Genomic DNA, 23,501 nt, shown 5'->3' on the forward strand with positions numbered 1-23,501 from the left:
AAAGACTTTTCATGTCCCCTTCTCGCTTCTCTTAGCTCTCTCTTTAGATCCTTCCTGGCTACCTTATAACTCTCTATCGCCCCAACTGAACCTTCACGCCTCATCTTTACATATGCCGCCTTCTTCCCTTTCACAAGGGATTCCAATTCCTTACTAAACCACGGCTGCCTCACAAGGCCCTTTACACCATGCCTGACTGGTACATACTTATCGAGGACACGTAGTAGCTGCTGCTTGAACAATCCCCACATCTCATTAGTGTTCTTCTCTTGAAGCCTGTTTTTCCAATCCACACATCCTAAGTCATGCCTCACTGCATCATAATTTCCCTGCCCCCAGCTATAACTCTTGCCCTGTGGCGCACACTTATCCCTCTCCATCACTAAAGTAAAAGTCACCGAGTTGTGGTCACTGTCCCCGAAGTGCTCACCTACCTCCAAGTCTAACACCTGGCCTGGTTCATTACCTAGAACCAAATCCAGTATAGCCTCACCTCTTGTTGGCTGTCTACATATTGTGTCAGGAAACCCTCCTGCACACATTGGACAAACAGCGACCCATCTAATGAACTCGAGCTATAGCTCTCCCAGTCAATATCTGGGAAGTTAAAGTCCCCCATAACAACCACCCTGCTACCTTCACTCTTTTCCTGAATCATCCTCGCAATATTATCCTCTACTTCTCTAGGACTATTAGGAGGCCTGTAGAAAACACCTAACAGGGTGACCTCACCTTTCCTATTTCTAACCTCAGCCCAAACTACCTCAGATGGCAAGTCCTCTTCCATCGTCCATTCCACTGCTGTAATACTATCTTTGACAAGTAATGCCACACCTCCCCCTTTTTTACCCCCATGTCTGATCCTACTAAAACATTTAAACCCTGGAACCTGCAACAGCCATTCTTGTCCCTGTTCTACCCACGTCTCTGTAATGGCCACAACATCGAAGTCCCAGGTACCAACCCACGCTGCAAGTTCACCTACCTTATTTATCCTTTGTTTTTGTAGCCTTCCCAATCTTCTGATTTCCCACTGCTCTTGGCCACTTTATAGGATCTCTCTTTTTCTTTAATACATTTCCTGACTTCCTTTGTCAGCCATGGCTGTCTAATCCCTCCCCGGATAATCTTTCTTTTCTTGGGGATGAACCTCTGTACAGTGTCCTCAATTATCCCACAAACTCCTGCCATTTTTGCTCTACTGTCTTCCCCGCTAGGCTCTGCTTCCAGTCTATTTTTGTCAGTTCCTCTCTCATGCCCTCATAATTACCTTTATTTAACTGTAACACCATTACATCTGATTTTGCCTTCTCTCTTTCAAACTGCAGACTGAACTCTACCATATTATGATCGCTGCTTCCTAAGGGTTCCCTTACTTTAAGATTTTTTATAAAGTCTGGTTCATTACATAGCACTAGGTCCAGAATAGCCTGCTCCCTTGTGGGCTCCATGACAAGCTGTTCCAAAAAGCCATCCTGTAAGCATTTCATGAATTCCCTTTCTTTGGATCCACTGGCAACATTATTTACCCAGTCCACCTGCATATTGAAGTCTCCCATGATCACAGTGACCTTGCCTTTCTGACATGCCTTCTCTATTTCCCGGTACATGTTGCGCCCCTGGTCCTGACCACTGTTAGGAGGTCTGTACATAACTCCCATTATGGTTTTTTTTGCCTTTGTGGTTCCTCAATTCCACCCACACAGACTCCACATCATCCAGTGCTATGTCATTCAGTGCCATAGATTTAATTTTGTTCTTAACTAACAAGGCAACCCCGCCCCCTCTGCCCACCTCCCTGTCTTTTCGATAAGTTGAAAATCCTTGGATGTTTAACTGCCAGTTCGGACCCCCCTGTAACCATGTCTCTGTGACGCCTGCACATATGCTATCCTGTTGCTTATCTTTCCATTTAACTCCATACTCCCTGTTGCTTTCACTTTCCCTTCCCCCTCACTCTGAAGTTTAAAGTCCCACTGGCCACCCTATTTATCCTCTTCGCTAGAACATTGGTACCTGATCGGATCAGGTGGAGACTGTCCCAACGGTACAGATTCCCCCGGTTCCAAAACTGATGCCAATGCCCCATGAAGTGGAATCCCTCTTTCCTACACCATTCCCTTAGCCACGTGTTTACTTCGCTAATTTTCTTATCCCTATACCAATTGGCACATGGCTCGGGCAGTAATCCGGAGATTATGACCCTTGAGGACCTGTACTCCAATTTCCTTCCTAGTGCTTAATAATCCCCAAACAGGTCCTCCACCCTAGCTTTGCCAATGTTGTTAGTACCAACGTGGACCAGAACAACTGGATCCTCCCCCTCCCGCTCCAATATCCTTTCAAGCTGGTCAGAGTTGTCCCGCACCCTGGCACTGGGCAGGCAACACACCATGCGAGACTCCCGGTCCGGCTTGCAAAGGATACTATCTGTCCCCCTAATTATAGAATCCCCTATAACAACTACTTGTCTATTAGCTCCCCCCTTAATCTCCCAGGTGTGACTGCCTCCTGAAACAAAGCGTCCAGGTAACTCTCCCCCTCCCAGATGTGCCGCAGTGTTTGAAGCTCAGATTCCAGATCATCAACTCTGATCCGGAGTTCTTCCAGCAACCAACACTTGCTGCAGATGTGGTCACTGCCATTCACAATGGGATCAGCCAGCTCCCACATCATACAGCTACAGCACAGCACCTGCCCAGCCAGCTCTGCTTAGTTAGTTAATTACTTAGTTAGTTAATTACTTAGTTACTTTGTACAAGTTTGAGTTAGAATACTTTCTGATGTCTCTCTGCTATAGTTCGTCCAACACTTACTGTTTTTGTTTCAGATTTTCGTCATCCTCAATTGTTTGTTTTATATTGTTATATTATTAAAAAGGGGGGCTAGTATATATTATATTATATATTATATTATTTTATATTATTAGAATATTATTATATTATTAGAAATGGGGAGGGCTATTATCTCTCAGCGAGGTCGGGCTCTGGGGACTCGGACATTCAATAGGGTTAAAGGTCAATGGCAGGAGGTTGACTCTGAGGTTGAGTGATCAGGTACAGTCAGTCACCGCCTTCTCCCCCACGATGGGCTGAACGGCTCCCTCCACAGCGGGATATCACCGCGATCCATTTCGCTGGAAGCTGCCATTGGTGATAACACGTGTTTAATGAATAGGCCAATCATGACCTCGGATAATGGGAGCGCGAGAGATCCGAGCTTTGATTGGCCACGGGTAAACACGGTTTTGCGTGTTCATGGGGAACCCGGGTTCTGATTGGTAAGTAGAACCTGGACTCTAATTGGGCCTCGGGAATCCAGGCTATGATTGGCTCTGGAGAAGTCATGCTCTGATTGGCCTTGGGGAATCAAGGTCTGATTGGTTCTGTAGAAGCCATGCTCTGATTGGCCCTGGGGAACAAGGCTCTGATTGGCTCTGTGGAAGCCATGCTCTGATTGGCTCTGGAGAAGCCATGCTCCGATTGGTCCTGGGGAACCAAGGCTCTGATTGGCTCTGGGAGGGCATGCTCCGATTGGCTCTGCGGAAGCCATGCTCTGATTGGCCAGAGGGAAAGCCGGGCGATGACAAGTCGCGGTGGGGGTGACGGAGGGAGATGGCGGCCTCTAAGTGTGTGGTGGTGAGTGAGTGAGGGAGTGTGTGTGTGTGTGTGTGTGTGTGTGTGTGTGTGTGTGTGTGTGTGTGTGTGTGTGAGAGAGAGAGAGAGAGAGAGAGAGAGGGAGCGGGAGCGGGAGCGGGAGCGAGCGAGCGACGTTATATTTAATCTGGATTAATGTGACGGTGTGGTGCTGGGGTATAATGTATAACACCCTCCGGCCTCAGTGCGGGCAGTCTGGGTGAGGCCTCTCCCCGCGCTCAGGGACACAGGCCGCAGCTTCCACCAGGCGGTGGGCCCTGGGGCACGAGGACACCCTTCGGCCCATCGTGTCTGTGGTGGCTCTGAGGTCCCGCGTGGCCTCCCTGTACCCATCGCCTCGGGTTTCCTCCTGAAAGCAGAGGGCCGGCAGGACCCTGAGGGTAGGCTGTAGGCTGTAGGCTGTAGGCTGGTGTCCCGCAGGGATCAGCACTGGGCCCTCAGTGTCTGTGGAGAATGAGAATGTCAAACACCTTTAGAGATGGCACCAAGGTTGTGGAGTGGTTAATACCGAGGAAGATGGTTGTTGGTTACAAGAATCTGTCGATGGGCAGAGCAGTGGCAGATGTATGTGACCATGATAAATGTGAAGTGATTCACTTTGGAAGAAGAAACGAGATGAGGGAGTATTTCATGAATGACAGGACACGGTGTACCTTTAGAGGAACAGAGGGATCTTTGTGTAATTACAGTTCAGGTATAAAGGACTTGTTTTCAACAGATGTGGCATTGAGTATGAGAGCAAGGAGGTGATGTAAGAGTTCAGGCTGCAACTGGAGTACTGTGTGTAGTTCTAGTCACCTTACTGTAGGAAGGATGTCTGTCACAAGAGGAGGTTTGACATGATGTTGCCTGAAATGGAGAAATTGTGCTACAATGAGAGACTAGATTGGCTTGGACTATTTTCTTTTAGGGGGATATGATTGAGATATATAAGATTATGTGGGGAATGGATAGGTTGAGTAGGGACCAGCTATTCCCCTTGGTTGATGGGTCAATCACAAGAGGATGTAGTTTTGGGGTAAGGGGCAGGAGATTGAAGGGGTTGAGAAAAACAGCCTTTTCATTCAGGATGGTGGGAATGTGAAATGCATTGCCTGGGAAGATTGGGGAGTTTGGAAACCTTTAAACTTTAATAAAAATTTGGATGAGCACTTCAAATATCATAACATTCAAGTTCAGGAAATTAGGATCAAGTGTTTTTAGTGGTGGCCATGTCAGTGCAGACTTGATGGGCTCAAGGGCCTTTTGTGCGTTGTATGATTCTGTGAACCCCTTGGCCTGTTAGGTCATGTTGCGGCTGTACAGGACATTGATTAGGCCACTTTTGGAATATTATGTGCAACTCTGATCTCCCTCCTATAGGAGGAAGGCGAAACTTGAAAGGGTTCAGGAAAGATTTCTGAAAATGTTACCAGGGTGGGTGGATTTGAGCTACAGGGAGATGCTGAATAGGCTGGGGCTATTTCCATGGAGGGGTTACCCTTTGTGGTTTATAAATCATGAGGTGCATGGATAGGGTAAATAGGCAGTCTTTCCCTGGGTTGGGGGAGTCCAAAACTAGAGGGCATGGGTAAGGGGAAAGATTGAGAAGGAACCTAAGGTGCAACATTTTCATGGAGAGAGTGGTGTGTGTATTGAATGAGCTGAATTGAATTGAATTTATTGTCACATGTACCGAGCCATAGTGGAAAGCTTTGTCTTACGAGCAATACCGGCAGATCAGAGTTAAGTAGCATAAGTACGTAAATAATAGGTAAACAGCGGCAAAAACATAAGCACAGGCGAGTGTTAGGAGTTTGAGTCCATTCAGTATTCTAACAACAGTAGGGTAGAAACTGTTTTGAAACTGGCTGGTGCATGTGTTCAGGCTTCTGTACCTTCTCCTGATGGTAGAGGTTGTAGAAAGACATTGCCAGGGTGGGATGGATCTTTGAGAGTGCTGGTGGCCTTTCCTTGAGAGCGGGCCTGGTAGATGGATTCTATAGATGGGAGATTGGCCTTTGTGATTGTCCAGGCAGAGTTCACCAGTCTCTGTAACTATCTCTGATCTTGAATGGTTCGGCTGCCATACAGGTAGTGATACATCCAGAGTAAGTGGTGGAGACTGGTTTGATTGCAACATTCTGTCTGGATGTATCACTACATGGTATGGCAACTGAACTCGTCAAGATCAGAGACAGTAGTGGCCAGCTGTGATCTATGAACAGGACGTGTTGGTTGATACAGACTGCCAATCGTAGACCGATGATTACATACCTGGCAAAAGACCAGCATTTTAACTTGGAAGAATAGGAGGGGGAACACGTTAAGATGTATACAGTGGACCACAGTTACCATTGACCAGAACCTGAACTGGACTCTCCACATAAATTCTGGCAATATGAGCAGGTCAGAGGATAGGAATATTGCTGTAGGTAACTCCCCTCCTGATTCCCCAAAGCCTGTCTGTCATCTACAATGCACAAGTCAGGAGTGTGATGGAATACTCCCCATCTGCCTTGTTGAGTGTAGCTCCAACAACACTGAAGAACTTTGACAAACAGGACAAAGCAGCCCACTTGATGGGCACCACATACACAAATTTTCTGTTCCTTCACCACCAGTGCTCAGTAACATCAGCGCAATACCATTTTTTAAATTATTCATTCACAGGATGTGCACATCGCTGGCTAAGCCAGCATTTATTGCTCATCCCTACTTACCGAGAGGTAGTTAAGAGTCAACTGTATTGCTGCGGTATAAAGTTGCACATAGACCAGACCAGGTGAGACTTAACAATCTAATGATAATGCTCACTAGGCCATCGCCACTCCTTTACAAGATCCACTGAAGAAATTTACCAAAGATCTTTTGACAGCACCTTCCAAATCCGTGACCATTACCATCTAGAAGGACATGGGCAACAAACATATAGGAACGTCACCATCTGCAAGTTCCCCTCCAAGCCTCTCACTCATTCATTGATGTAAGCGATGGCCTAGTGGTATTATTCTGGACTGCTGATCCAGAGACCGAGGTGGTGTTCTGGAGACCCAGGTTCAGAACTGCTACAGCAGAAGGTAGAATTTGAACTCTGTAACAGTCTTGAATCAAGAGTCTAATGATGACTGTGAAATCGTTGTTGATTGTTCGAAAAAATCTGGTTCACTGATTGTCCTTTTAGGGAAGGAAACCGCTGTCCTTTACTGGTTTGGCCTACATATGAGTCCAGACCCACAGCAATGTGGTTGATTCTCAACTATTCGCTGGATAATTAGGGATAGGCACGAAATGCTGGCCGCGTCAGCAATGCTGTCATTCTGTGAATGAATAAAAAGAAGATTTAAAAATATATCACCCTTCCTTTGGTGTTGCTGGTTAAAATCCTGGAACTCCCTCCCCAAGGGCATTATGGATCTACTTGCAGAAAACGAACTTGTAATAATTTAAAGGTAGCACACCACCACATTTTCAAAGGCTACTAGGGATGTGCAATAAATATTCGCTCAGCTGGTGATGCCCATGTGCCACAAGTGAATTAAAAAAAATTGCAATGAGGTGGGAAGGAATGGATGCAGGAAAGATGATTCTGCTGGCCGGTATTTCTGAAATAAGGGGTCACAGTCTCAGCAATATGTAGTAGGCCAGTTCTGACTGAGAAAAGGAGAGATTTCATCACTCAAGATGGTGAATCTATGGAATTCTCTACCACAGATAATTGTGGCGGTCAGGTGTGGTCACTGAATATAGTCAAGAAAGGAAATAGATTTGTAGAAGCTAAAGGTTAAAGTGCGTGCGAAGAAAGCACGAACATGGAGATAAAGGATCAGCCAGGATCATAAGATGGAGGAGCAGAATTAGACCAATTGTCCTATTGAGTCATTCAATCATGGCTGATATATTTCTCAACCCCATTCTCCTGCCTTCACCTGATAACCTTAGATCCCTTTTGCTAATCTATCTATATCTGTCTTAAAGTTACTCAATGATTTGACCTCCACAGCTCCCTCTGACAGAAGTTTCACCGTTTTACCATTCTCTGGCTTCAACAGAGCAAGTTGAAAAGCCAACCTTTCCTATTTTACATGTTTCTGTGTTCTCCCAACCACCGCCATCCTGACTTGGAATATGTAGCCTTTTCTCCAATGATACTGGGTCAAAATCCTGGAACTCCTTCCTTAACAATATTGTAGATCTACTGACAGCACATGGTCAGCAACCGATCACAAAAGCAACCCACCACCATCAAGAGCAATTAGAGCTGGACAACAAATGATACCCCAGCCGTTGAAGCCCACCTCCCCTAGGAAGTATTTTTTAAAAAACCATTTGGCTCTCTTGAACCTATGGTAGTGAATCAGGAAAAAGACATCGGATTGGGAGGAGGCAATGTCCTAATGGTATTATTGCTGGACTATTAATCCAGAGACCCAGGCAATGTACTGGGGACCCAAGTTCTGAAGACCACGAAAGATGGTGAAATTTGAATTAAATTTTAAAAATCTGGAATGAAGAGTCTAATTGATGACCATGAATCCATTGCTGATGGTTGGAAATACCCATCAGGTTCACGAATGTCCTTTAGGGAAGGAAACTGCCTGGTCTGCTGTTGTTCTGGAGTCACATGTAGGTCAATGTGGTTGATTCTTAACTACCCTCTGGGCAATTACTGATGACCAATACTGGCCTCATCCCATGAATGAATTTTTTAAAAAAGTCCCGATTCCAGCCAGTGATACTGGATCTGGAAGGATCTTGTCAGCTCCTAAACCTAATACATAAGAACTTGAAATGTTGATCTCAACCACCAGATTGCTTCAGGTGAATTTAAATTTTGTACTGTAAATTTGAATGTTTTGAGATCCAATGCATGGAATAATTTTGCATGGTTGTATTTTGCAGATCACTGATGATGAACAAGGCTATGACCTCGATCTATTTTGCATCCCAAAGCATTACTCAAATGATCTGGAAAGAGTATATATTCCTCATGGTTTAATCATGGATAGGTTAGTAGCTTCTCATACACTGATACCTGACCCTATATCTTTGGAACCGTCAAACACCTTTGACAGAAAGCTTTGGGAAAGTCAGTCGTAACATTTAGCTGTTCCAGAATTGCTTTGCAATCAGCTCCATTGCTTTCTTTATCTAACACTGACAGCATTTTCACGAAAAATGATATACCAACAATATGGGCTCACTCAGCTGTTTTAGGCTGGAAAACCAAAGAGCTACAGAGGCTGGAAATCAGAAATGGAAATTGCTGGAAATAAAACTCAACAGGTCTGGAAAAAAATAGAAATCTCTGGAGAGAAAGCAGAGTGAACATTTTGGATTCAATGAGCCTTCTTCAGAACATGCTAACTCTACTTTCTTATGTGCGGATGGAGGAGGTATTGTGTGTGCAGGTGGGGGGGTTTGTTGGTGGGTGGAATTGGTTGGACGGGAGGAGAGGTCAGCTAATGGGTGGTGATGGAGTCCACAGAGAGAGGGAGATAGGAAAGGGGTAGGTAAGCAAGGAGATGATTGATATCAGGCCTTGATAGAAGAAAAGCTGAATAAATGATTAGTGGGAGAGAACGGGTTAGCTGCACTGAAAGGAGCCCATTATAATTTGATAATAGGCCTCAAATACAAGGAGAAAAGAAAAGTAAAGGTGGAGAGCACCAAGAAAAGTTAGAACAGAAATCCCATTGTAGGGAGGAGCAGAACTTCTTCAAGGTGGAAGTCCATTCAACACTAAAAACAAAGAACTATGGGTGCTGGAGTTGTGAAGCTTTATTTTAGTTCAGAAAAACAGTCACTGGAGCCAAAATATTAACTCTGCTTTCTTTCCACAGACCTGCTAAGATTTTTGAGCAATTTTTACTAAACACACAATTCCAGGTGCTGCCTCACCAACATCCTGTATAGTATAAAAGGATTTCCTTATTTTTAAACTCCAACCCCCTACCAATAAAGGCCAAAATTCAATTTGCCTGAATTACTTGTTGACATGTTTAACATTGTGTTTTATTCACAGATACCTTTTGGGCTGTATTTTTTTTGGAGTCTCTCTCCACTTAAAGCTTTGTTTTTAGATTCTCCTCTGTGCCTCCCTCAGTAACCTGCGATTGATTCCATCATATCCTGTGGACTTATCTAGTTTAATGTTTTTCAGGACACACAACACCACCTCCTTCTTAAGATTAGGGAGGTCTATGTTGATATTATCATCATCCGTGTCCTTCTCCTTGATGAATACCGATACCAAGTACTCATTAAGGACCTCTCAGACTTTCTCTGGCTCCACACATTGCCTCCTTTGCCCTTGAGTGGACCTGCCCTTTCCTTAGCTAGCCTCTTGTTCCTAATATATGTTCAAAATGCCTTGTGTTTCTTATTAATCCTACTTGCCAAGGACATCTCATGACTGTTTTTAGCCCTCCTAATTCCTTAATTAAATCTTTTCCTGCTTCTTTTATTCTCCTCAGGCACCATGTCTGATTTCAGTTTTGTAAACCTTACACATGCTTCCTTTTCCTTTCTTTGACTAAACTTTTATTATCTCTTGACATCCAGAGTTCCTGAATCTTGTCATCTTTGTCTTTTACCCTCGCAGATACATGTTGGTCCTGAACTCCCAATTAACTGACCTTTAAAAGACTCTTACATGGAACTAATCTTGAAAGCTGCCCCCAATCTAATTTTTCCAGTTCCTGCCTAACTCTTCTAATTAGCTGTCCCCCAATTTGGCACCTCCACTCAAACCAGTCTCATCTTTCTCCATAACTATCTTAAACTTATGGAATTATGATTACTGTTCCCAAAATGTTTCCTCACTGAAACTTCGATCACGTGGTCAATATAAAGTGTAGGATGTCCCCTTCCGTCATTAGCCAATCTACATATTATTTCAAGAAACTCTCCTGGATGCACCTGATAAATTCTGCACTATCTAAGTCCCTGGCCTGGGAGTCCCAATCAATATTGGGGATGGTAAAATCACGCATCACAAACAACCCTGTTTTGGTATCTTTCCATGATCTGTTACATATCTGTTCCTCTGTCTCCCATTGGTTACCTATAATGCATTCCCATCAAAATGAGTGCACCTTTCCAATTCCTGAATTCTACTCACGTGGCCTCTGTAGATGAGCCCTCTAAGATGTCTCCTCTCACTACATCTGTGACATTCTTCTTAATCAGTAATGCAACTCCCCCACCCCTTTTATAACCCTCTTTATCTTGCCTGAAATATCTAACCTCTGGAACATTGAGCTGCCAGCCTTGTTATTCCCTCAACCAAGTTTCAGTAATGACTCCAACATCGTGGTGCCATGTACTAAGCTAAGCTCCACGTTCTGACTTACCTGTTATCCTCCTTGCATGAAAATGAATACATTTCAGACCACCTGTTCTATATTAATTTGTCTGGTCCTGACTGTTCTTCCTATTCAACTAACTTGACTTAACCTCTCTCTTCTTCTCCTTCTGACCTACAGCTCTTGTTCCCACCCCCGCCACACTAATTTCAGTCATTAACAAATCTCCATGCAAGCGTATTGGTTCCCTTTCAGTTTAGCTATACCCATCCTTCTTGAAAAGGTCCCTTCTGCATGGGAAGAAATCCCAATGATTCAGATATCTGAAGCCCTTCCTCCCACACTAGCTCTTCAGCCATGCATTCAACTGTAATATCTTCTTATTTCTGGCTTCTCTAGCACATTCTGCAGGGAATAATCCCAAGCTTTCAACCCAGGAGATCTTGCTTTTCAACTTCCTGACTCCTGAACTTCCCGACTCCTGAGCTTCCCTCTTGCAGAGCTTCTCTCTTCCTGCCTATGTTGTTAGTACCGATATGGACCTCAACCTCCCCGCTTCAGAATATTCTGTGCCTGCTCAGAGACATCCTTGACCCTGGCACCAGGAAGGCAACACACCATTCCAGGAGTCTTGATTGTAGTCACAGAAACTCCGATCTTTGCCCTGACTATAGATTACTACCACTCACCTACACTTCAAATCACCATGGACATCCAGTCCATCTATACCTCCATCTGCCATGATCAGGGTTTCCAAGCCCTCTATTTCTTCCTCTCCCGATGACCCCACCAGTACCCTTCCACTGACGCTCTTATTCGTTTGGCTGAACTAGTCCTCACCCTCAACAATTTCTGTTTCCAATCCTCCCACTTCCTCCAGACCAAATGGGTAGCCATGGGCACCCGCATGGACCTCATCTATGCCTGTCTCTTTGTCAGCTAAGTAGAACAGACCATCTTTCGGAGTTACACCGGCACCACTCCCCACCTTTTCCTCTGCTACATTGATGACTGCGTTAGTGCCACCTTGTGCTCCCACAAGGAGGTTGAGCAGTTCATCAACTTCACCAACACATTCAACTCCAACCTTAAATTCACCTGGACCATCTCTGACACCTCCCTCCCCTTCCTAGACCTCTCCATCTCCATCCACAAGGACCGACTCAAAACTGACAATTTTTTTACAAACCCCACTGGCTCCCACAGCTACCTCGATTACACCTCCTCCCACCCTACCTCCTGAAAAATGCTATCCCATATTTCCAATTCTTCTGCCTCCGCTGCATCTGCTCCCAGTTCCACCACAGAACACACCAGATGACTTCCTCCTTTGAAGACCGAAATTTCCTGTCCCACGTGGTTGAAGATGCTCTCCATCGCTTCTCATCCACGTCCTGCACCTCCGCTCTCGAACCCCATCCCTCCAACCGCAGCAAGGATAGAATACCCCCGGCTCTCACCTTCCACCCCACTAACCTCCGCATAACTTGCATCATTTGCCAACGTTTTCGCCACCTACAAATGGACCCCACCACCAGGGATATATTTTCCTCCCCACCCCTTCCCGCTTTCTGCAAAGACTGTTCCCTTCATGACTACCTGGTCAGGTCCACGCCACCCTCGCCTCCTGGCACCTTCCCCTGCCACCGCAGGAATTGCAAAACCTGCGCCCACCGCCTCCTCTGTCCAAGGCCCCAAAGGAGCCTTCCACATCCATTAAAGTTTCAAATACAGTTCCACCAATATCATTTATTGTATCCGTTGCTCTTGATGTGGTCTCCTTTACATTGGGGAGACTGGACGCCTTCTTGCATCAAAAACATCTCTAGGACACCCGCACCAATCAACCCCACCTCCCCATGGCTGAACATTTCAACTCCCCCTCCCAATCTGCCGAGGATAGGCAGGTCCTGGGCCGCCTCCATTGCCGCTCCCTTACCACCCGATGCCTGGAGGAAGAAAGCCTCATCTTCCGCCTTGGGACCCTTCAACCCCAGGGCATCAATGTGGACTTCAACAGCTTCCTCATTTTCCCTCCCCACATCTTACCCCAGCTCCAACCTTCTATCTCAGCACCGTCGTCATGACGTGTTCCACCTGTCAATCTTCCTTCCCATCTATCTATTCCACCCTCCTCTCTGACCTATCACCTATACCCCCAACTCCATCCACCTATTTCACTCTCGGCTACCTTCTCCCCAGCTCCATTCCCCTCCCATTTATCTCTTCACCCCCGTGGCTCCCAGCCTCATTCCTAATGAATGGCTTTTGCCCGAAACGTTGATTTTCCTGCTCCTCGGATGCTGTCTGACCTGCTGTGCTTTTCCAGCACCACACTCTCAACTCTGATATCCAGCATCTGCAGACCTCACTGTCTCCTCCACTTCAAATCTCCCTGCTGTATAACAGTGCCAGTTGCGATGCCCCTGATCTGGCTGCTGCTGTTGCTTTCCCTGTGACAAACCATACCCCCAGTGGTATCCAAAACAGTATATCTGCTTGAGAGAGAGGAATGACCACAGGGGATTCCTGCTCTGCCTGCCTGTTTGCCTTTGAAGTGGGAGTTAATTTTACACAGGCTTTAGTTTCATTCCTGAATTGATATGGCAAAGCTAGTTTTGATTATGAGGAGAGGTATCATTCATTTGTACAGAATTTGGTTCAAAGAGGAAAATTAAATCATGAGCTTACAATTCCTGTGTTGTACAGTTTTAAATAATGCTATCTTTTTGTGCTGATTGCTCTATTTTGCACCATTTCAAAAAGGGGTAAGCACAAATCTACCTGTTTATCCACAGGACTGAACGTTTGGCAAGGGATATAATGAAAGGCATGGGAAATCATCACATCGTTGCCCTCTGTGTCCTCAAGGGTGGCTATAAGTTTTTTGCTGACCTTTTAGACTACATCAAAGCTTTGAACCGGAACAGTGACCAATCAATCCCAATGACGGTAGACTTCATCCGCTTGAAGAGTTACTGCGTAAGGATTTATAACCAAATTTTGAATCCTTGTTTGATAGTACAGACCTGAATGATGCTGTAAAAATAGAGATGCTGTCAAAGCTTTTCATCTTCCACTCATCAGGAGAGGTACAAGAATATCGAACTTCAGAGTGAGCAACATTGCATGAAGAAAGGGTTAGCAAGTCAGCTCTGGGTCAAGGCGGTGTCATGGTCAATACACCAGGAAAAGGGAAATGGTATTATAGTAGTTGTGCAGGCCATACCTACAGTAGCGATGTGACAGGACTAGTAATGCTGAATCCCTGGTTAATGTTCCGGGAACGTGGATCCAAATTCCTCCATAGTAAGTAGTGAACATTGATTTCATTGGAATAGTAAACTAGTTGAATGATGACCATGTAACTATTGTCAATTGTAAAAACAAATGCTGTCTGTTTCACTAAAATCTTTTAGGGATGGAAATCTGTCATTCTTTCCTGCTCTGGCCGACATGGAATTCCAGACCTGCAGAATGTGACTGATGCTTATTTAGCCTTGTAATGGCCACACCATTGTATTAAATCACTACAAAATCCAAAAAATGGAGTAAAACAGGATGACCTAGGCACTGGCATAGCATAACCCAGCCCTATTGACCCTGGAAAGTCCTCCTTGCTAACACCTAATCAGTGTCCTTTTGGTCATGTATTTTCTTGCCTTGTTTGACCTGTTCAAGTGCATCATCTCATGCTCCTCTAGATTGAATTCCATTTGCCACTGTTCTGTCCATCTGACCATCCATATTCTCCTGTAATCTAAGGCAAGCCTTCGCACTATTTATCACCCTATCAATTTTCATATTGTCTGCAGACTTAATGATAACCCTACTACATTCAAATCTAAGTTGTTTACATATACCATAAGCACCAAGGTTCCAACACTGATCCCTGCAGAGTCCCACTGAAGAGTCTTCCAGTCACAAAACCACTTTTCGACCATCACCCTCTGCCTCCTGCCACTCAGCAGTTCTGCATCTGGTTACCCAAATTTCTTTGGATCTATGACTCTTAGCTTTGCTATCCGTCTCCCATCTAGGACCTCACGCAACCTGCTGAACTACAAAAGCTCCTTTCTACCCCAGTACTGATGCCAGTGCCCCATGACACCCAGTCTCTCCACACTATTCTTTGAGCCATGCAATTAACTCTCATTTTATATACTTTTGTACCAGTTTGCTTATGGCTTAGGTAGTAATCTTGAAAATCTTACCTTGGAGATTCGGCGTTTTAGTTTAGCTCCTAACTGTTCAAAGTCTTTCAGCAGAATCTTGCCTTCCATCTTGTTAATGCATTGATACCAATTTGGACAAAGATAGCTGGATTCCTACCCTCCCACTCCATGCTCCCCAGTGTTATTTCCCTAGCACTATGTTCAGAAGGTTTTGCTGTTTTAGAGTAGAATCATAGAATTCCTATAATGCGGAAGGAGGCCTTTCAGCCCAATGAAACTGCACTGACCCTACAAGGACCATCTTACCCAACAAAAACCCAGAGGTCCACCCTATTCCTGAAACATTGCATTTAGCATTGCCGATCCAGCATATATTTGGACCATGGGAGGAAACCCACACAGACACTGGGAGAAAAGGCAAACTCCACACAGTCACCTGAGGCTGGTCCCTGTGAGGCAGCACTGCTAACCACTGAGCTACCGTGCTAGTTTATTCAGTAGTTTGTCTTCTCACTCGTTATTTTTGGCATTTAAACAGTTAACTGCACCCTGGGTCTGCCTTGGGGGGTGGCGAGTCACGGTGCACCCTGGGTCTACCTTGGGGAGGAAGTCAATGTACACTGTTTGTACTGGGTTTATATTGTTTTCTAGCTAAGGCGGTGAGCGCTGGGGTATGTAATGGATCAGGCCTTGGGTCTTTGGGGTACACAGTGTATGAAAGTTAATGAGCTTTCACCTATCAATGACTGCTAGTCCACTGTTTCCAGTTCAGTTTGTAAAGTTGAATGGAAACCCTAATTCTGAACACCACAGGTATTTGGGAAGAGTTTTGAGACTACATTTCATGGTGAGGCTGTGTTTGGAGCTGTCCAGGAAATGACATTCCCAGTCATCAATCTGCTTTTTTAAAAATGTATTTGTGGGATTTACGTGTTGCTGGCTGGCCAGCATTAATAGCCCATCCCTATTTGATCTTTTAAAGTGGTGGTGAGCTGCCTTTTTGAATTGCTTGCTGTGGATTGACCCACGATGCCAGTAGGGAGGGAATTCCAGGATTTTGACCCAACGACTGTGAAGGAATGGAACTTGCAGGTGGTGGTGTTCTTGTCCTTCTGGGTGGAAGTGGTTGTGGATTTGGAAGGTGCTGTCTAAGGATCTTTAGTGAACTTTGCAGTGCATCTTGTAGATAGTACACACTGCTGCTACTGAGCACTGGCTGTGGAAGGATTGAGTGCTTGTATATGTGGTGCCAATCAATTGGGTTGCTTTGTCCTGGATGGTGCCAAGCTTCTTGAGTGTTGTTGGAGCTGCACCCATCCAGGCAAGTGAGAAGTATTCCATCACACTCCTGACTTGTGCCTTGTAGATGGTGGATAGACTTTGGTGTGTCAGTAGGTAAGTTACTTGCCACAGTATCTCTAGTCTCTGATCTGCTCTTGTAGCCATTGTGTTTACGTGTTGAGTCCAGTTGAATTTTTGGTAAGTGTAAATGATCTCCTAACCTTTATACTACTGATGAGCAGAATTGCAGGTGCTGTTTGATTACACTTTTAACATTCAATATAGTTTAATTCATATCAACCTGTCTCATGTCATGCTGATCCCTCTTGGCCACAATGCAGAATGGATTTGCAAGAAATTGGGGCAGGTGCAGACCGAAAGGGTTTGTGATGGCCTCATGATATTATTGCTGAACTATTAATCCAGAGACTCTGATAATGTTCTGGGGACCTGCATTTGAATTCTGCTGCAGCAGATGGTGGAATTTCAGTTCAACTTTTTAAAAATCCTGAAATAAGAGTCACATGATGACGATGAATCCATTGTCGATTGTTGGAAAAACCTGTCTGTTTCATTAATGTCCTTCAGGACAAGAAACTGCCACCCTTACTTGGTCTGGCCTATATGTAACTACTGGTCCAAAGCAATGTGGTTGACTCTTAACTGGTCTCTGGGCAATTGGAGGTGGCAATAAATGCTGGCCTAGCCAGTGATGTCCTCATCCCATGAATGAATTTTTAAAAAACACCATTGAATCATGGAACCCCCAGCCAGCTTGATAGTTACAATTGTTTGATTTGTAAAGGAAATTTTGGCATCTGGAATAAGGTGGATGAACTGGCAACATGGGTTCGTATCTGGGACTTCGATTTTGTAGCCATTTCGGAGACATGGATAGAGCTGGGATAGGAATCATCCTTGCAGGTTCTGGGATTTCAATGTTTCCGTAAGAACAGAGAAATTCGGAAAAGGGGAAGGGTGGCATTGTTAGTCAAGGACAGCATTACGGTGGCAGAAAGGATATTTGAGGACGCATCTACTGAGATAGTATGGGCTGAGGTTAGAAACAGGAAAGGAGAGGTCACTTTTTGGGAATTTTCTAGAGGCCTCCGAATAGTTCCAGAGATGGAGAGGAAAGGATAGCAAAGATGATTCTAGATAGGACTGAGACCAACACAGTAGTTGTTATGGGGTCTTTAACTTTCTGAATATTGACTGGAAATACCATAGAGTCATAGAGATGTACAGCACAGACACAGACTATTTGGTCCAACCTGTCTATCCCGACCAGATATCCCAACCTAATCTCGTCCCATTTGCCAGCACTTGGCCCATATCCCTCCAAACCCTTCCTGTTCATATACCCATCCAGATGCCTTTCACATGTTGCAATTGTACTAGCCCCCACCACATCCTCATAGAGTCATAGAGATGTACAGCCTGGAAACAGACCCTTCGGTCCAACCCGTCCATGCCGACCAGATATCACAACCCAATCTAGTCCCACCTGCCAGCACCCGGCCCATATCCCTCCAAACCCTTCCCATTCATATACACATCCAAATGCCTCTTAAATGTTGCAATTGTACCAGCCTTCACCACTTCTGGCAGCTCATTCCATACACGTGCCACCCTCTGTGTGAAAAAGTTGCCCCGTTGGTATCTTTTTTATCTTTCCCCTCTCACCCTAAACTTATGTCCTCTAGTTCTGGACATCACTGAATATATTCAAGGAGATAGATTTTAAATGCATCATGGATAGAAATCTGGAGTATGGCATTCAGACAGAGAATCAGCCAAGAACATATCGCATGTCATAGAGTCACAGAAACAAACCCTTCGGTCCGACTCATCCTTGCCAACCAGACATCCCAATCTGATCTAGTTCCATTTGCCAGCATTTGGCCCATTCCCTCCAAACCCTTCCTGTTCATATACCCATCCAGAAGCCCTTTTAAACTTCATAACTGTGCCCACCTCCACCACTTCCTCTGGCAGCCCATTCCATACCCACACTACCCTTTGCATGAAAAGGTTGCCCATCTGGTCCTTTTGAAATGTCTCCCCTTCCACCTTAAAACTATGCCCTCTAGTTTTGGACTCCCCCACACTCTAGGAAAAAGGGTGCTATTCACCTTATCCACCCCTGTCATAATTTTATAAACCTCTAAGGTCACCCCTCAGCCTCCAACATTCCAGGAAAAACAGCCTCTCCATTTTCAGCCTCTCCCTGCAGCTAAAACCCTCCAAACCTGGCAACATCCTTGTAAACGTTTTCTAAACTCTCACAAGTTTAACAACATCTTTCCTTCAGAAGGGTGACCAGAACATTATGGAATATTCTAATAGTGGGCCTCACCAATGTTCTATACAGCTGCATGCAACATAACATTCTGGACCAGGCTTGAGGGGCTACATGGCCTACTCTTGCTCCTAGTTTCTATGACAGTGCAGAGGATCCAGGAGGATGATGTCCGCATACAAAAGATAATACAATTGTTACAATGAGTTTCAGTGTTTCTATGCTAGGGAAGAAACAATAAAGCAGTTCCTATTTCTGATGGCTATCAAGGATTCATTCATTTACATAGATACATTTAGGTTTATGCATTTACAGGTTAGTGATTTAATACAATTGATTGTGCTTGCTCGGTAATTTCAGAGAGCAGCTAAAAATCAACCACATTTTAGTCCTTCCACACACATCAGTAGGCCACACTTCTGACCAAGCAATATGACATGTTGTCAAACTAAGAAGAAGCCCCTCTAACAACAACTAGATTTGATTCTGAGCTGCCCACCACTCCCTGCAAGTTCCCCTCCAAGCCACGCACCACCCTCTGCTTGAAAACGTTGCCCCTTGGATCTCTTTTATATCTTTCCTCTCTCACCCTTAACCTATGCCCTCTAGTTCTGGATTCCCCACCCCAGGGAAAGACAATGTCGATTTATCCTATCCATGCCCCTCATGATTTTATAATTCTCTACAAGGTCACCCCTCAGCCTTCGATGCTCCAGGGAAAACAGCCCCAGCCTGTTCAGCTTCTCCCTATAGCTCAAATCCTGCAACCCTGACAACATCCTTGTAAATCGTTTTTGAACCCTAAAACGTTTCATAGCGTCAGATAAGGAAGGAGACCAGAATTGCACGCAATATTCCAAAAGTGACCCCACCAACATCCTATACGGCCGCAACATGACCTCCCAACTCTTATACTCAATACTCTGACCAACAAAAGAAAGCAAACCAAACACCTTCTTCACTATCTACCTGCGACTCTACTTTCAAGGAGCTATTGATTGGCATTTCAAGGTCTCTTTGTTCAGCAGCACTCCCTAGGACCTTACCAATACGAGTGTAAGTCCTCCTAAGATTTGCTTTCCCAAAATGCAGCACCTCGCATTTATCTAAATTAAACTCCATCTGCCACTCCTCAGCCCATTGGCCCATCTGATCAAGATCCTGTTGTAATCTGAGGTAACCTTCTTCACTGTCCACCACACCTCCAAGTTTGGTATCATTTGCAAACTTACTAACTGTACCTCCTATGTTCGCATCCAAATCATTTATATAAAATAATGAAAAGTAGTGGACCCAACACCGATCCTTATAGCGCTCCACTGGTCACAGGCCTCCAGTCTGTAAAACAACCCTCCACCACCACCCTCTGTCTTCTACCTTTGAACCAGTTCTGTATCCAAATTGCTAGTTCTCCCTGTATTCCATGAGTTTTAACCTTGCTAACCAGTTTCCCATGGGGAACCTTGTCAAATGCCTTAGTGAAGTCCATATAGATCACATCTACTGCTCTGCCCTCATCGCACCTCTTTGTTACTTCTTCAAAAAACTCAATCAAGTTTGCGAGACATGATTTCCCATGCACAAATCCATGCTGACTATCCCTAATCAGTCCTTGACTTTCCAAGTACGTGTAAATCCTGTCCGTCAGGATTCCCTTCAACAACTTGCCCACCACTGAGGTCAGGCTCACCGGTCTATAGTTCCCTGGCTTGCCCTTACCACCTTTCTTAAATAATGGTACCATGTTAGCCAACCTCCAGTTTTCTAGCACCCCACCTGTGACTATCAATGATACAAATATTTCAGCAAGAGGCCCAGTAATCGCTTCCCACAGAGTTCTGGATTTCACCTGATCAGGTCCTGGAGCTTTGTGTTTCAAGACGTCCGGCACTTCCTTCTTTCTAATATGGACATTTTTTTTTAGATGTCACCATCTATTTCCCTACATTCTATATCTTCCATGTCCCCCTTCACAGTAAATACTGATGTAAAATACCCATTTAGTATCTTCCTCATGTGCGGCTCCATACAAAGGCTGCCTTGCTGATCTTTGAGGGGCCCTATTCTCTTCCTAGTTACCTTTTTGACCTTAATGTATTTCTAAAAACCCTTTGGATTCTCGAGGTGTCGTCGATAGTATCGAGGGTTACTGCAGGCTGCAGCGTGACACAGACAGGATGCAGGGCTGGGCTGAGAAATGGCAGATGGAGTTCAACCTGGATAAATGTGAAGTGATGCATTTTGGAAGGTCAAACTTGAATGCTGAATATCGGATTAAAGGCAGGATTCTTGGCAGTGTGGAGGAACAGAGGGATCTGGGTGTGCAAGTACATAGATCCCTCAAAGTTGCCACCCAAGTGGATAGGGTTGTTAAGAAAGCATATGGTGTTTTGGCTTTCATTAACAGGGTGATCGAGTTTAAGAGCTGCTAGGTTTTGCTATAGCTCTACAAGTCCCTGGTGGGACCACACTTGGAATATTGTGTCCAATTCTGGTCACCCTACCATAGGAAAGATACAGAGGCTTTGGAGAGGGTGCAAAAAAGGTTTGTCAGGATGCTGCCTGGACTGGAGGGCTTGCCTTATGTGAAAGGTTGAATAAGCTCGGACTTTTCTCTCTGGAGAGAAGGAGGAAGAGAGGAGACCTGATCGAGGTATACAAAATAATGAGAGGAATAGATAGAATCAATAGCCAGAGACTTTTCCCCAGGGCAGGATTGACTGGTACGAGGAGTCATAGTTTGAAGATATTAGGAGGAAGGTATGGAGGAGACGTCAGAGGTAGGTTCTTTTCGCAGAGAGTTGTGAATGCATGGAATGCATTGCCAGCGCTGGTAGTGGAAGCAGAGTCATTAGGGACATTTAAGCAACTGCTGGATATGCACATGGATAACAGTGAGTTGAGGAGTGAGTAGGTTAAGTTACTATATTTGACATTAGGATTAAATCTCGGCACAACATCGGGGGCCAAAAGGCCTGTTCTATGCTCTACTTTTCTATGTTCTATATGTTAAAACTAATAGAATTATGGTTGCTGGCCCTAAAGTGTTCCCCCACTGACACCTCAGTCACCTGCCCTGGTTTATTCACGAAGAACAGGTCAGGTTTTGTATCTTGTCTAGTAGGTACATCCGCATACTAAATCCCCAGAAAATTTTCTTGTACACTCTTAACAAATTCCTCTCCATCTAAACCCTGAACACTATGGCAGTTATAGTCTATGTTTGGAAAGTTATAATTCCCTACCATAACCACCCTATTGTTCTTACAGATAACTGAAATCTGCTCACAAATTTGTTTCTCAATTTCCTGCTGACAATTAGGGGGTCTATAATTCAATCCCAATAAGGTGATCCATCTCCCAGGCCGCTGTCAAGGAAAGGCTACCAGCATTCCCAAAGATCCATCCCACCCTGGCAATGTTTTTTGACAACTTCTACCATCGAGGAGACGGTATAGAAGCCTGAACCACGCACCAGCCAGTTTCAAAACAGTTTCTACCCTACTGTTGTTAGAATACTGAATGGACTCTCAAACTCTTAACATTTGCCTGTCCCTGTGTTTTTGTTTATGCCACTGTTTACCTATTATTTACTTATCTATGCTACTTCACTCTGTGATCTGCCTATATTGCTCGCAAGACAAAACTTTCTACTGTGTCTCAGTACATGTGACAATAAATTCAATTCAATCCAATTCAATCGTCCCTTTCTTATTTCTCAGTGCCACCCTAATAACTTCCCTGGACGTATTTCTGGGAATATCCTCACTCAGTATAGCTGTAATGTTATCCCTTATCAAAAACGGCACTCCCCCTCTCTTGCCTCCCTTTCTATCCTTCCAACAGCATTTGTATCCTGGAACATTAAGCTGCTAGTCTTGTCTATTCCTGAGCCACATCTCTGTCATTGCTATGATATCCCAGTCCCATTTTCCTAACCATGCCCTGAATTCATATACCCTCCCTGTTAAGCGTCTTGCATTGAAATAAATGCAGTTTAATTTATCAGTCCAATGTTTTTCTCTGCTTTGTTCCTGCCTGCCCTGATTGTTTGACACTTCTTTTCTCAACTGTACCAGTGTCAGATTGATCTCTTCCCTCAGTGTTTCCCTGGGTCCTTGGTACTGGATAATGAACTCAGCCAGGTGTTAGGTTTGGAGGTAGGTAAGCACTTTGGTGATTGTGACATAATTGGTTATGTTTACTTTAGCGCTGGACGGGGTTAGGTATATACCACAGGGCAAGAGTTATAGCTGGTCAAAAGGCAATTATGATGCAATTAGGCAAGATTTAGGATGCATAGGATCGGGAAGGAAACTGCAAAGGGTGGGCACAACTGAAATGGGGAGCTTATTCAAGGAACAGTTATTGTGTGTCCTTGATAAGTATGTACCTGTCAGACAGGGAAGAAGTGGTTGAGCGAGGGAACAGTGGTTTACTAAAAAAATTGAATCTCTTGACGAGGAAGAAGGCGGCTTATGTTAGGATGAGATATGAAGGCTCAGTTAGGGTGCTTCAGAGTTACAAGTTAGACAGGAAGGATCTAAATAGAGAGTGAAGAAGAGCCAGGAGGGGATATGAGAAGTTGTTGGCAGATAGGGTCAAGGAAAACCCTAAAGATTTCTCTAGGTGTATCAGGAATAAAAGAATGACAAGTGTGAGTTGAGGGCCAATCAGGGGCAATAGTGGGAAGTTGTGAGTGGAGTCCAAGGAGTTAGGAGAATCACTAAATGAATATTTTTTGTCTTTTTCTAGTGTGAATAGTGACAATGTTGTTGAGGAGAGTACTGAGATACAAGCT

The 23,501-nt window shown here is 44.7% G+C and overlaps 1 protein-coding gene across 1 annotated transcript in view; it reads left to right on the forward strand.

Annotated features, from left to right (window-relative positions):
• Nucleotides 1–3,553: 3,553 nt before the first annotated feature.
• Nucleotides 3,554–23,501, forward strand: part of hprt1 (hypoxanthine phosphoribosyltransferase 1) — a 48,383-nt gene continuing 28,435 nt past the window's right edge. The window contains exons 1-3 of the mRNA XM_060831998.1: nucleotides 3,554–3,638; nucleotides 8,538–8,644; nucleotides 13,741–13,924. Of these exons, the coding sequence (XP_060687981.1) occupies nucleotides 3,615–3,638; nucleotides 8,538–8,644; nucleotides 13,741–13,924 (315 nt within the window). The 5' untranslated portion in view covers nucleotides 3,554–3,614. The remainder of the gene's footprint in view (nucleotides 3,639–8,537; nucleotides 8,645–13,740; nucleotides 13,925–23,501) is intronic.

Source organism: Hemiscyllium ocellatum, chromosome 11 (genome assembly GCF_020745735.1).
Source record: "Hemiscyllium ocellatum isolate sHemOce1 chromosome 11, sHemOce1.pat.X.cur, whole genome shotgun sequence".
NCBI lineage: Eukaryota > Metazoa > Chordata > Chondrichthyes > Orectolobiformes > Hemiscylliidae > Hemiscyllium > Hemiscyllium ocellatum.